This window comes from Lissotriton helveticus, chromosome 5_1, assembly GCF_964261635.1.
Source record: "Lissotriton helveticus chromosome 5_1, aLisHel1.1, whole genome shotgun sequence".
Lineage (NCBI taxonomy): Eukaryota > Metazoa > Chordata > Amphibia > Caudata > Salamandridae > Lissotriton > Lissotriton helveticus.
This window is the reverse complement of record NC_136065.1, coordinates 646023633-646039124: the sequence shown is the minus strand read 5'-3', so window position 1 is coordinate 646039124 and position 15492 is coordinate 646023633. Positions and strand designations below refer to the sequence as shown.

At 39.4% G+C, this 15492-nt stretch overlaps 1 protein-coding gene across 6 annotated transcripts in view; it reads left to right on the top strand.

The window, feature by feature from the left end:
* Positions 1–14958, top strand: part of EPHB2 (EPH receptor B2) — an 805310-nt gene extending 790352 nt beyond the window's left edge. For 4 of the 6 annotated variants that reach the window (XM_078643037.1, XM_078643039.1, XM_078643036.1 and 1 more), the window contains exon 16: positions 10215–12785. In XM_078643037.1, the coding sequence (XP_078499163.1) occupies positions 10215–10323 (109 nt within the window). In that variant the 3' untranslated portion in view covers positions 10324–12785. Of the gene's footprint in view, positions 1–10214 lie in introns of all 6 variants that reach the window. The other 2 variants (XM_078643038.1, XM_078643040.1) reach the window with 1 other exon arrangement.
* The last annotated feature ends 534 nt before the right edge of the window (positions 14959–15492 follow it).

Sequence of the window (15492 nt, the reverse complement as noted above, 5' to 3'; positions counted from 1 at the left end):
GGAATTATGCGGCAGGGATTTGAACAAATTATGTGCCACAATGTGGCTCATTTTTTTATATTTGTTTTCACTTTTGTAATTTGTAAACTTATTAACACTGTCTGGGCATTAGTTACACTTAATTAGCACCAGTTTATCACCAAAATATAGCAATAAGCAACAGAAAGAGGATCAGTCATTCTTTTTAAAGGACGTTCTACTGTGCAGTAACATGTGTCACTGCGTTTTTAGTAACTTTTGAACCATATGAGCTAGAAATAAGCTTTATTTTTTTAATATAAAACTCTGCAGATTATGCAGCATCTGATGAATTATGTTGCCAATGCGGCAACCCTACAATTATTCTTAAAGTTCAGCAGATGAACAATCGCATAATTCCATTGGTCCTGGCCAGTGTTTGAAATGGAAAAATAGAAGTGCAGGTACTCTCCAATTCAAAGTATTATGTTTCTCTTGAGAAGTGCAGGTGCTCACCTTCTCAAAATAAAAATGTGCCGTTACTCAATACCGGACAGTACCGGCCCATCTAAAGCACTGGCCCTGACTATTAACAGTTGCTTCATTGGTCCCCCCTAAAATTAATTCTCCAAACTCTGTATAGAGCAGAACCATGCTGCATTTCTTCACTTTGCCCTGAAATGTTTGATCCATATTGCACCTCATGTGAGGTTCCTCCATTGGCTACTAGTGAAGAAAAGAGCCACTTTGAAATCCTACTCGCTTATTCAGATAGCCCTGAATTGCGTTATGGGCATTATCTTGCCAAGTAGTCCATTAGCTTTCTTGGAACTAGAAGCTGAAGTCACTTTGGTCACAACCTATTGTCCATATCACAGACATGTTAAAGAAATACAGGAAGGACCCTATGCAAGGCTTATCCGTGTGGACCTTTTTATCACTGAACATCATCAAGCTGCAAACTCACTATCTCAAATTCAAGTGGTTGCTAAAACACACCTCTTCGAGTAAACGTATGGTTCATTCAGCTCTATATACTAGTCTCCAATCTACTCAGAATAGACAACGTCTAACTGGTCTGTAACCTAAAACTGGTTATAAGCCCACCTTCCTGACCAACATTTTGACTCGGTTGATTCTCTTGGATCTTCTCAAGGTCTATATCACTTCAACTATCGGACACAGAAGCGGGGCTTCTCTAATGGAGTAGATTGTCCTGCTATCTGTCAGTTAATCTGTCGAAAAGTATGACACATTGCCCCTTTCTATGTATAAGATCCCAAGGAACTCTTTTAAAAAACGAATATAATTATTAAAAGTCTTCAATAAGTCACTTATTTGCAGGAGGTTTGGTTGAGTAACATTGTGGGATGGAGGGGGGTTTCCATCATGGCGGCAAGAATAACATTTGATGGTAGTGAACAATACAGTCTGCACAAAGACGGTATTGATTCTTTAGTCGATGATATGCGTCTTACACGCAGCAGCAGTACTTAACCATGGTATCCTTTGCAGATAATGTCTGCCCCTGAGGTGATTATTGGTATCGTAAACTATCAAAAACAATGAAAAAAAAAATTTAAGAGATTAGAAAATTGATCACAGAACAAATTACAGGTATAGAGATTCCAACTGGCAGCCTTTTTCTTCTTAAACCCCAATTAACCCATATATTTGTATGTGCTGTGCAGATAGAGTGTGTGTGTATGTGTGTGGGCGGATATATAAAATCCTTTGAGTGCAATTTTTCTAGAAAATCTGGGAGTATCAGGGATAGGGAAGCATTAAAAAGAAGTTACATGTTCTTGTTCTCGAGTATTTTCTCCGCTAAGTACCAGGTCAGAGGACACGGTCTGCACACTATTAGCCATGTGAAATCGACCACCAAGTTGAAACTAATTAATATATCAATTTCAAAGTAGTTCATCTTTACATGCATTCATTACATCTTTACATGCATTCATATTTGGGCAGCCAAGCAGGGAAGAATGTGTATAGTTCAGTGCAAGCAGTTGCTGGCGAACAGCAAGGAGATAGTGTAAGAGCATTGGTAGTTCTACATTAGACAATGGTGCAACATGACAACGGTAGAGGGCTAGAATGTATGAAGGACAGGTGGACTGGAGATGCCTCAGTATGGGCAATATTGCTGAAATGGATTTGGGACATGTCCAGCACAATAGGTCTTATTGTTTAAAGGAGGGATCCTCACAAGATCTATATAATTAATGCAGGGAAGCAGCTGCTTCTATGCCCTAAGGTAGAACATTCCAAGCAAACCAAGAGAGAAAGGGCATATTATGCGATTCTCTGTTGAAAACTCACATTGTGAATACCAAATTAGTGAAACAAGGCTGGAGAAGTTTAGTTTTAAGGTTTAAATCATACTTGGCAGAAAAAAATTAGTGACCAAAAATGGAATAGCAGGTCTGGAAATCAAAATAAAAATTTGCCACAATAGCACAAACCCTTCCAACAATTACTGTAAAGATACAAATGTGTGGTTTGTACAAAAGGATAGAAACTGTAACTGTAACAACAAGCAGGTAAATTATTGTAACAGTTGAATGTATTCTCGTTTTACATCCACCCACCAGAAAAGAGGATTAGAGAAGGAAGGCAAAGTGAAAGAGACAATGTCAATAAAAGGCATAGCAATAGATGGGAACGTAACGAAATGTGAGAAGGTATGGTCACGAAAACAGAAGCAGACAGCAGGACGGAGGTAGAGGTTGATGTAAGTATCAGAATAAGAAATAGAGGAAAGGGGAGAGGGGAGAGGGAGTTCAAAGGTATCCCCGAAAAACAAATTTGCAAAAGGGATCTATTAGATCATTGGAAAAACAACATAAATTCACATTTTCAAACAAAATTACATTCATCTAGTTGGAAATGTTAGCCTTTTGAATGCCATTCATTTTATACATCTGAACCTGTATCTTTAAGTGGTTTTCCCCATAAATTCATATAGATGCTGGAACAGACTCAAGTGTTGATTATGCCAAGCTAAAGTTTGGGTTGTTAGGCAGTGGTGGGCTGAAACAGAAGAGCTTAGTTGTGGGTGCAAGTACATACTTTGAGTGAGATGCGGGGTGAAATATAATTAAAGGATTTAAAGAGCAGTGTGTGGGATTTGAGTAGAGATATAGTTAAAACATAGAGCTTCCTGACAAGGTAGTGATTACTGAAGGACTGGGACAGTACTCAGGAGCTAAATAAAGTGTGTCTGCCAAAGCTGAAGACCTTAACAAGAGTGAGAGGCAATGAGAAGCTTGTCCAATTCATAGACGCAAATTTAATGAGACTTAGAAGATTTAAAGGCAGTCGAAATTAAGGATGGTAAGGTGGGCGCGGCCTGTAGAGGTTACAACTGAACTAATAAAGCACATTCATCTGTCAAAGTGGATATTTGGTTTCCCGCGTGAAGGACACTTTCTGATGAGATGTCCTGGGAAAGGTGGTAAGTAAAGATGTTGCTGAGGGTGCAAGAGATAACGAGAACAGGGTGAACACCTCACTCCAGGTCATTACAGACACTATTTTCAGTCTTCAACGTTCCACTTACAAAAGTGTGTTAGTCTCTTTGTGCTACAGAAGCAAAAGAAGACTACGATACCCAGAATGCATTAGGCTATCACATAAAATTACAGGCCTCAAAACAGTATCCATGATTACCTGGCCAGAGGTGCTCACCCTAAACGAGAAGTAGCAGCAAATATGACCAAGTTATTATCCGCAAGTGCAGGGACATGCATTGCAAAGAGCATGCAAACAGTCAGTTATGTTGGCGTGGAGGTGGGGGGTGAAAGAGGGGAACTAAAATGAGTTGATGGTTAGCAGGTTACTTACACCATACGGGAGTGCGTGTTTGAAATTAGTATGGGTTGAGTAATTTGCTCACTGCACTAGCCCTATGTAGACATTCCCTGTTGCAAGTTAGGCTCCTCGGGTGGATATGGGGAGGGGGCGTGAGCCCGTTGTGATTTTTCCTGTTCTGAGCACACAATGAGAGATTTGTGGCCTGCCCTGATGAACTCTCACGAGTGTATTCTGGGGGGGAGTGGAATTAATGGGCCGAGTGTTCCAGCGCCCTGTAAGTGCCTGTGGCTGCGATTTCTTTTGTAGCCAGTTGAACCAATATTTGTTTGCTCTTTGTGTTGCGTAAGGCGGCACAGTGCAGCCTCGCAGGCAAACACGCTCCGTACAGCTGCCCTGTCTCCACTTATTCAGACAACACTGAAATTTCTTCTTCTTTTATTTTTTTTTCTGTCGTCCTTGTAAGCAGGCAGCCCGGGCACCGAACATGTGAGTCTGCCTTTACCCGCCAGCGAGCAGTGTGTGACCCGTGGGAATCTGGGAGGAAAGGGAGGTTGGACGTCATTCATGAAATCATCCGCCAGGGACACATTTCCATTGATAAAAATAGCAAAACATAGACCCATTTGTTCTTTATCGTCGTCCGTTTCTGCAACAGAATTCTGTCAAATTTAAAACAAAATATTCAAATTTTAAAGCAGCAGCACTGTCAAATCTACTTATTTTAAACGTGTTCAGCGCTCCAATTCGGTTGAAATAGCCATTGACACCGTGTGACGCTTTTATTTTTGCATCCTCGTTAGGGAAAAAACACGTGGCTTCTGAAGTTGCCCCTACGGAAGTCACTTAAAACTGTTACGCTCAACAGGTCAACACAAATGGTAGAAAAGGGCGACACAAATGCACATTATCTTAGATTTTCAGATATGGATCCTCTGTAAAACACAGGCCTCTAAAATGGTGCTGGGCTTTGCACTCTAAAGCCTAGAGCGGATAATATAACATTTCAGTTTGAATAGATGAGACTTGCAGGGGCGAAGCTTCAATTGGTGCAGCAGGTACAGTGGCACCGGGACCCACAGGCCTGACGGGCCAACTGAATTATAGTTATTGCTGTTTGTTATATAATTCAAACAGCAGGTGAGTGGGGGCATTTCCTTCTTTGCACTATGGTCCTTGACACATTGGCTACACTTCTGTATGGCTGTAGACCATACATGTCAATAGACCCTAACCAGGCGGGAGACTCCCAATTATTTAAAGCCCAAAATGGCTTTATTTTAGGTGCTTCCCTCCAAAAATCTCTCCTCCTTAATGTGAGTCAATGTAGAAAACCAAATCCCACAATTCTTTTTCAAAATCACCCTCTTGCCATGTTCAAAATGCTTATGGTAGCCTTACATCATGAAGAGGGTAATTAAGCAGGGGCGGTGAAGTCAAACTTGCCGATTCCATTGTGAAAGGCCAGCTTGGGTGCAGTAGTCCTGGCGCAAATTATAGATCAGTTCAGTCTGATGCTGCCGTGGTCAAGGGCATAGGGCTAGCTGGGTCTAGCACGACTAAGTATCCAGTACGCTTTGAAGCACTGAACTGTGTGGGGCCCAATGTTTTCTAAAGGAGCCCACCAACAAATATCAAGGTTGCCAAATAACAAGGCTAAGTAGGCTGGATTCCAGCTCATTCCTCTTCCGTCATCCTACACTTGTTACCTCTTTATCACAATTTTGCACGTTTTTTAATCTTTCCTTTCTACCAATATTATTGTTTTCCCTTCTTTTTTTTCTTGTTCCTTCTTTCTCCCTTTTCTGCCCTTCTCTTTCTTTTGCTCGGAGTCAAAGTCTGTTGATGTGAATAAGTCCCGGTCCCCATAAATGAGTGCTGGGACCCACTACCTGCAAACATCAACACACACCAAGCACTGCCTCTGAGATATATCTGATTGCAAAGTTGGGCATCTTCATTATTCAGCCTCAGTCTGACTGCGATAAATACTGAACAATCTCAGGAGAGTGTTTGTTTTACCTGACTTTTGGAAACCACAAGGGTGAAAAGATACTAAAAGGTGTACACATTTTAATTCAAACCATGCATCCATGTTTGAGTTGGATTGACATTTAAAAAAGCTGAAAAGCAAAACTCACACTGTGACCGATTAACGGGTAGAAAAAAAGAGGTATTTTGGATAGTATTGCTGCTTTAATATGTAGACTGTTTCACATTGCTCATGGGAAAATCCCAAGCATGTTTTGTCAATGAATCACACATTACATCACCATTATTTCAAACAAAAACCCAGAAGTATAATTTTCTATACAGTGCCATAATGCAAATTCCTGTGCAAATAGCAAGCGACAATAGCCCATCTCAGTGTCTACGTATGATAATCCACAGTCTGCAGTGCACAGTAGAATTTCAGGTTTTCGCAGGTATGCGCACAAAGAAACAAAGCAATGAGGAATTCTCAAGGCTGAAGAATGTAGGTACTACTGAGAACGTACACCCTTCCTGAAAGATAGGCCGATGCCTCTGTTGAAAGACTGGGATTGGTCTGCACTTAAGCTCTTATGATAGCCAAAAAAGAGAATTTGTTTCAACAAAAGATCAAATATAAATAGTAATAATGCAAAAATAGAACCATTTACATCTATCCTCAAATACTTGAATGGTTCCTTTCAATAGTATCACTTCTAGTCCTTGAGGAGTTACAGTTACCTATGCTAACTGTTTTTTGGCCCCATGATTATACATAAAAAACCAGAGCCCTGAGTCTGGTTTACAGAAAATAAACAGACTGATGGTGCATGACAGAACCACAACATCAGTAATGTATTCTCATGAGAACTCAGTGATTTATTGTTGAAGACCATATTTCTACCATTGATCGCATTGCACTGATTTACAATGTTTGTGGAATCTTTACATTCTTGACTTCCCATTGGGCAAAGTGCCCAATCAAGCATGCATTTAGGGGAGCTGCTTTAAATAGACAAGATTACCACGTGTTCTCTCTAATATGTCTAGTGATGCAGAATGGGCAAAACGTACTAAAAGACAAAATTGTGTGGAATTCCCATAGGTTTCAATGCACTACCTTCACACATAACACCGCTTTATTTGTTAACAATCCATCTGATCTATTATGTCTAGGATCCTGAAGTGTACTTGCCAGTGGTTAGCTACCTTTACATATGCATCAGTAAATAAATACTGGTAGTACATTGCTGGTTGCCGCATTGGGTGGTAGTTCAGGATCAATGTTAGAACTTGATAATAGTAAACTAGTTTACATGATGGTAAAAACAAAGCGTCAGCATATCATTCACCACATCATTTCTCATCTTGCTTTTTTTTATCCTCATTTTATTCTCAATAGTGTCTCAGATACTAGTAAAAGGGCTCAATGAGTAGATTCTTAGTAGTGTCTCAGATACGAACAAAAGGGATCAATGAGTAGAGTCTCAATATAGTGTTAGATAATAGCAAAAATGTTCAATGGGTAGATTCTCAAAAGAGTGTAAGATACTAGCAAAAGGGTTCAATTAGTAGATTCTCAATAGGTGTTAGATACTAGCAAGGTGTATCAAATAAAGATTTGTAATCAAGTGTTAAATAAAAGTGAGAGGAATCAATTAGTGGTTTTCATTATTGAGTGTTGATACTAGCCAGGAGATTCAGTAAGTGTATTTTCAAACTAGTGTTAAATAACCTCAAGCGGATTTGAAATAAAGATGTACATTTGGCCATTGTTTTCTTTATGGTTTCACTTAGGAAGCAGATAAAAGTTACCTAGAAGAGCACATGCAATTTATTTTACCCATACTGCAGTTTTCTTAAATGTCTTAGTTAACACCTCTTTGTTATATTTTCTAATCTATTTCCAGCTTGCCAGCAGTTAAACGTTTCATTTTGAGTACTCTCGGCTGGGTTTGCTTTCATTATATCAACAGGTTCACATCACTTCCCTATTTCAATTTTTGTAACAGTCCAGTTTGGCAAACAGTTTAATATCTTCTTGAATTTGTTGCCACTATTGCACACAGGACATCTCTTTCAATATAATCAGAGGAGTTGTCCTAACGGCTAGGGCGCTCGACCTCGGACCTGGGGATCTGGGTTTGAGTCTCGGTAACGACGCCAAAACTTCCTGTGATTCTGGGCAAATCACTTAATCTCCCCGTGCCTAAAATTAATGTGTGTCCGTCCCTTAACTGGTGCTATGTAAAGCGCTCTAATACCTGATTCGATTTGGGTCTAGTTAGCGCTATATAAAACTCTGCAAAAAAAGAAAATTATTGCTCTATTAATATATCTAAGATCAGTGTATTGTGAGCATATTAAATACGAGTGGTGGATATACCATATGACTGTACATTCTTGAGTCCAAAATGAAAAGCAGCATTAAAACTTTTTCAACAAATCTCAATAGTTCCGCTGTGGAGTGGTATGCACGCAGCTGTCTTTATGCCTATCACTGACTTAGATTGATCGTCCATTCTGTGGTCTGTTGTTGGTGTCTGCTAGGAAATCAAACTCTACCTAGAAGGTAAGAGTGATTTGGTTTACTCAGTTTAACAAAACACGGTGAACAAGACAGTTATCATTTTCATATAGTGAATTTACTGTACCCTATACTGAGTATTGCATAAAACGATAGAGGATTATGTAGGTGCAAATGTGCAGTGGTCTAACTGTCAATTTCTTTTTTTATAAGGTAGCTTAAGAATGATTATTTTCTTGGTATAAATAGACTCCTCTTCCATTACAGGTATAGGTTTCCTGGTTAGTCCATTGTTTAATGTTTCCCTGATGATAATGGTAATATGATTTGATTCCCATAATCGGTTTCTTGAAAATGTCTATGTGTGTATTATTCAACATGGCCAGAAAGATGTTGTGATGTTGTGGTATATTCCTGCAGAATGGCATATTGTGTCTATCAGTAGAGAAGTATTGTAAAGTAGACTTTGAAGATGTGCAGCTGTCACCACTGGTTTCCTCTGTCCCTTCGATAAACAGTGCCATACAGCTCTTGGCCTTCTTTATATGTAGATGCAGAAATACTCTTTTCCCCAGGGCAATAAGACAAACCATGTGAAAACCCTCCTGGCGCTCCAGCTTGCTCACAAACTGTTTTTTTTTTCTGTGTGGTATGTCCGCCATTGCTCTTTGTTCAGGTCCTCGTTTGAGAAAAAAACATGCAAATTCCTGGACTAGCAGACTTTTTAACCACGTTGTCTACCTCAGGGGCCTTTCACTAGTTCCACTTTTAGCAAAGGTGATTGAATTTGATTAATTTGAGTATAGTTGACTCACTATCCAGTTTACACGCCTTCTTAGAGTTTGACTGCAGAAACACACATTTATTTACTGCTTGTTGTTCTAACTTATTCCTCCAAATGAGGGATCTTCCGTTTGAAAAGGTGACTTTTTGAAGTCAAGGAAGTCCTGAGGAAACAATTCCAACCAATTGTTGTCAGTATTGAGCTTGCCAAGCTGAGGGAGCCTTTAGACTCCAACATATTTTGTCAGTAGTCCTTATTATGCGAGTTTTGCCTGCCCTAGGTGCCCAATTAATCTATCGTGCATCACCATATTTTACTCTTTGTTTGTTTATTATCAACACACTTCTCATAAACAATTTTAGTTTACTCTGTTTTTCTGTTGACTTTGACCATTTTTGTGTTTGTTATTCTCCTGGTTCCCTTCTATCTGATAATGGCAAGATATCACTAGGGTTCCTTGTTCCCAAGCATCATGTTGACACAATTAAGGAACTCTACACTGATCATACACCAAAGTAGGAAACTCCCCTAAATATAGTTGCCAAATATTGTTTGCTTCTCAGTTGACCCGACTTTGTGGGATACGCCAGTCCCATTCATTCTTTTCCCAGGATATTATTATTAGGCAGACCTACTTAAGCAAACGGGAAGACTTGTCTTATTGGTTGGTGGAGATGCACAGAACATATAGCATGCTTGCCAGTTCACTTGTATTTCCACATCCATTCTTACATCTGGTCTTGTGTTTTGTATTTGTATTTCATATGTGAGTATTTTCAGTGCTGTTTGTTCTCATTCGTGCTTTGGTGATGCCTCCCAACAGGGGTCAGTTCTGGACGTGAAAATGGCGCCAATTTAACCTAGATTGGTTAATTAATCCTGGAGTCTAACCTCGTCCATAAACAGTACCACTGAAGCCTGGTGGCACTAATGAAACTTTCTGTAGTTACTTTTAACCTGTTGTATCCTTTTATGCTTATCAATGCATGCTAATGCTCATATTTAGCAAGCCGTACTCACGTCTTCAGTCCCATACAAGTAAACCATTATCTCATTTTAAGTCTGACTTATTTGTTGTGCTGAAAATTGATTGATAAATCCAACTAAAAACTAAAGGGCCAAATTAATGCATTTCTGTTTTTTTTTTACTTTCCGCAGGGACATTTTACGAGTTGGTGTCACTTTAGCAGGTCATCAGAAGAAAATTCTCAACAGTATCCAAGTGATGCGAGCACAGATGAATCAAATACAGTCCGTAGAGGTTTGATGGCAGTCAGTCTTTCTGCTCTTCTTCTGAAGGCCGTGCCTGTGACACTCTCCTCTTTGATATGTCCACGCTTCCATGCCGACAGCCTTCCCTTTCCCACAGAGACAGGATCGGATGCTGCTCTGAGGGTCAGCCACAGGAAGAAACCAAGCTTAATCACTGTACTGAGATGTCTTCTGGAACTTCTTAACTGAAACAATTAATAAAAGAGTCAAAATAATAAAGAACAAAGGGAAGTGATAAAGAATTGCAAATATTCAGGAGAAAACCTGTGATAACATTTTTGAAAACTAAAAAAAAAGCAATGGCATTCTAGAAAAGGGCTCTGCGATACCAATATGGGAGATTGGGCGTATTAGCTTTCTTCTCCTTCTGCACAAAATGATAAAATTGCCCGAAAGTGTGGGGCAACTTTTGGCCTCGCAGAAAAAGGACACTTTTCCAAGAACAAGAAAGCAAAGAAGGAAAGGGATGTGAGATATTCTTGCAGAACTCTCATTTAGATGCCAGACATATCTGCAAATTGCACCTGGTCCTTGGATCGGTCCAGAACCTCTTTGGGCTCGTTTGAGTGGCATAGGGGACTGAGTGAGTGCACTTGACTTTTTTCCATAAAATGGACCTGTTGCATCTCTGACTCAAACTCTTCCCCAGGAGGTGTTGAACCTGGGACATCTAAACAATGGACAGATGATTTCTGCGGAGGGAAGGAGCTTTGTAGACCCTTCGTAGGGGATAAACAGACACTTTCTTTTTAGCTCTTACTGTCTTTCTGACTTAAAACAGTTTTGTGAGTTTTACAAGGTTCCACCTATGCCACACCTCTGATGGCATCATCTCATACATATCACGTGCACAAGACCTTTGGTGATGTCATCACTAGTTGCCAATGACCTGTTTCTCAGAAGCCTTCCCAAGTACAGTATAGTAGATTTTAATTACAAAATGCTGAAGTGTAAAATTTCTTTTTTGGTCGTGTTGTTGAAGGTTTGTTCTCACCCTATATGTTTACAATCTGTGTTCCATTTTTTAAATCTTGAATTATTTGGTACGACAAACATTTGCATCACTGAAGATCCGAAGACTCTGCCTAACGTGAAAGTTCCAACCATTTTTTCACCTAGCAAGAGAGAGTGCCAAGGAAAGATTCTTAATACATGTCTGCTTAGTTTCTATTGCCTGGTAGAAAGTTGAACCCCACCAGATCTAGGCACCATCAGCCACAGCCTACAATAATGACTGCTTGGTAGTTGGAGCATGCTCACTACAAAGAGAGGGGCTCCCATTTATTTTATTTGTGCAGCTTATTATATAAGCTCTTCAGAAATGTATTGCAGCCTTTATAGGTGAGGAACCGAGAATGGATTTGGCCCCATGGGTACAGGTGAAGCGCAGTCAACCTGGAGCACAAACATCCCCTTCCCAGAGCAATGCTCCAAACTGCTTGGGGAAGATGGTAGTCAAGGCCTGAAATTGTAACCAATTTTCAGAAGAATGTGAAATGGGCGGAAAAGAGCTTCACGGTTCAGAATTTTGTTGATGGAAATGAACACAAGCTAGGGCAGGCTATTTGTCCTCACTTTCTGATTACTGACTGGTGCCGTGGTGGCATCTGTTCCAGACCAGCTCCAGACCCACAGTATTTATGTTACTTAATGAGATATTTTTATTGTGATCCAAGAACCTCAGTCTATAGAGCTTGAATGAAGAACGTAGCCTGAGCCTCAATCTAAGTAATATGAAATTAATGTTAACTTTAACACATAATATGTAATAATAATTTTAATATGAATAAGAAAAAACATCCCTCTACGGGCTACAGACATAAAATGCATCTAAACACCTTGAATGAGGGTGGCTTATGTTCTACAGTTGTTCTCCATGATTTGACATAGGAGTGGAAAGGAAATAGCTATATTTTTTGCTATTCAGTTTGAGGTTGAAAAAAGATTTATGGGGTCTGTAAAGTGGTGCTCCTGCCATATGTTGCTGTATTAATAAACTAGTTAGCACACCATATCAGATAGATTACGAATACAGGATGACTTTTAGGTACTCCCTGTCGAGGACAGAGACTGTTCTAGCTAAATGCTGGTCAGATCGACTCAAAATATTTGAATAAAACTGTTCCCATCAAGGTTTACTCAGTTCAGATGTTGTCACATGTTGCAAACCAGTTACAGATAAAAGGTGAGAGAACATGGTTATGGTCCTGACAAATGTAATCTATGTTGTACAAAATCAAGATTGTCCTTCCTCTGATGATTTCCGTGAATGTCATTCTTCTGTATTTTGTTCAGGTTTAAGTTCTTTGATTATTTACCATAGGATGTCCAAGATATTTATTTTTAGTCTGGTTATGTTCTTCAAGTTTTCAGTGAATTAACTGGACAGGTTTATAATACAGGTGTTAATAAATGAACATAATGTCTTTATGGAGATACAAACTTGTTGAAGCCCCAGCTCCTGGAGTGATCGAACCTCCCAATCATGACTTCAGTTCCGTTACTTTTACATATAATTTGGGTAGCTGTATTTCTTTGTTTTTTATGGCGGCAGAAACATTTTGGAGCATGCCACAGGATGAAAATATCCCTTACCTGGATTTGTTCCTGTTGCAACAAGTTGGCTCCACTGCTGATGTCACGTCCTGTTAGGCTTCAGTGTGAAATCCCTTTGCCCTCTTCGAGCTCTTAGGCAGTGTTGTGCCCAAGGACAGAGGCAAAATACCAGATTATTCAGTTTGTAGGAATGATTGGATGAAATTTGTTAATCGTTATAACCCCAGAACATTCATCTTTGTCACAGAATTTGCTCACATTTGAAAGAAAGACAGTTTCTTAAAAAGACTAATTTCTGGTTCACTAGGACTTGTTTACAGTTGTTCATGTTTCCAAGGTGCTTAAAAAGTGACTCAAGATATGGCACACTTGGGTTGCCACCACAGTAAGTGACCGAAGTGGAGATAACCTATGGTTCTCTTCCCTGGAAGCTTCTAAATGTTATCAATGACCGACATTGCAGTGCTGTGTCATTCTCAGACTGCCCTAATAATTGCATGGCAATGAATGACTACAACAATATATTTTTTCTTGCCATCTTCTAAGAGAAGAAGCACTGCTGTACCTCTGGTCGAATAGCAGTATCATGTCAAAAGTGTGAATTTTGAGCAGGGCGGTTAATATAGGGCCAGGACATTTGGTGTTAGATTGTCAAATTTAGCAGGCAGTGGCCTTCATGTTGACTTTTGAGCCCTGTTAAACCCATAGAAACAAAGACTTAGAAATAATTGATGTGAAGTGGGACATTCGCGATACAACATACACTTATATAGAGTGTCAGAGTAATGTTGTAATCATCAGCAAACAGACATAGTAAATGGCTCGGTGAGTTCAACACTCACCACTGACATTCATTCTGATCCGCTGGTCAGGAATCCAAATTCTGGCCTGGTCAACTCAGCCTTCCATCCTTTTGAAGTCTGTAAATGGAGTATCATCCATCATCTAAAAGAATGTGCAACATCAACCACTGTTATGTAAAACAATGAAGGCTGCGTGCCTAATAAGTAAGCCTGTCTTGTATCTTAGCTTCAATAACACAAGTTTTCTCATTAAAAACTGGTGGAAACGGGGGATAAATATAACCATCCCTCTAAAATCTTAAGCTTAAAATATGCAGGAAAGAAAACAAAATATATGTCTACCTAGAAGTCATGGGAGATGTGTTGAGGGTTTTGTGTAGTAGATGGGATTAAAAAGTACCAGGTCGTTTCCCGTCCAGTAGGGTGAAGTTGTGTTAGATCCAGGAAAGCAGTGCTAAGGACCTGAAGATAGAGAAGGAGTTGTCACTCACAATGCAGAGGACCATCAAACTGAAGACTTGACGTCTCGATTCCGGTGCTATTGGAAGAACACATGTTTTTTGCAAAACCCGAATTTCTGGAGTGGACTCAGGTAGTTTACAAACGATTATGAGTGCCCACGTATTGGAGAAAAAGTAGCAGTTATCCAGATAATTTCCTATGTATGAGCTTTGTTAAAACAAAATTAAAAAAGATACGAAAAAGGAAATTAAATTATGTGAGAAGGTAATGTGAGCATAGCCAGTTCTAAAATTAACTGTGCAATACAAATGTGAAAAACATGTAAGACTTTATTTCATATGGCGACAATGTTCTGATGTAGTTCATTTGCTGTACATGGACATTTCTCTTACCTGCAACACCAAGAACGTGTCATTATACCGAATTTTTGTAACTCTTTCCATGAGGAAAAAAAAGATGGCCGCCGCTGTGTTTGTTTACATCCTTCAACTCCCAGCATGCTCCACAAACAGAAGCAACAGTTCTCCTCACTTCACCCGTTTGAAAAGAGATATAGAAAAAAAAACTCTTGAGTTTTGTTTTTGCAGTACATTTTCAGGAATCTCAAATGCCGACTGTACCGGAGGAGTGGGAATAGAGCATTTTATTTTGAAAATGTGAAAACCCATTGATTTCCGAGAAGTATGACTGTGCCACTGATTTTTAACAATTGTTTTCCATTTTGGTGAAATTACACTATGGGTACAGTCAGCATTAAACTTTGAAGTGTATTAGTTGGATATTCATTAAACAGTAACATTTGTCTAATACTGGTGGTTCTGTATGAATGTGTTACTTTTTAAACTACAGGGGTGCTGGACTTAGAAGCAGCAACGACCTGTCACGTTTTCATTACCAGTGCCTTTAAGAATGGTGTCGAACATCTTTAACAACGAACAATCACTTAAAAAATAGTTCTGTCGACCAATATCCAATATTTGTATTTTACCTATTTTGGTTAAGTTCTATGTTTAGTGTATTGCTTGGTAAAATTACCTTAGTTAGGGAACAGGAAACGCCTCTGTAAAAGTGCTGAACACATGCCCAGCGTCGTTGTAACGAGCCATGAACATCTGTGAAGCTGCATGACTAATGAAAATGGCTCCAGCATGTGGTTGAAGAGACTTGAGTCTGGCATCTGATATTCATTGACATAATGATTATTATATTATTAATTTTGGCACACATCCAATTAATCTTACATGTATGTAGTCTAGTGCGGTTAAAGAGAATCTTACACTATTTATGTGTTCACTATCAAAATACATAAAAAAGGAAAGTTCTGCTATTTTACAAGCAACCCT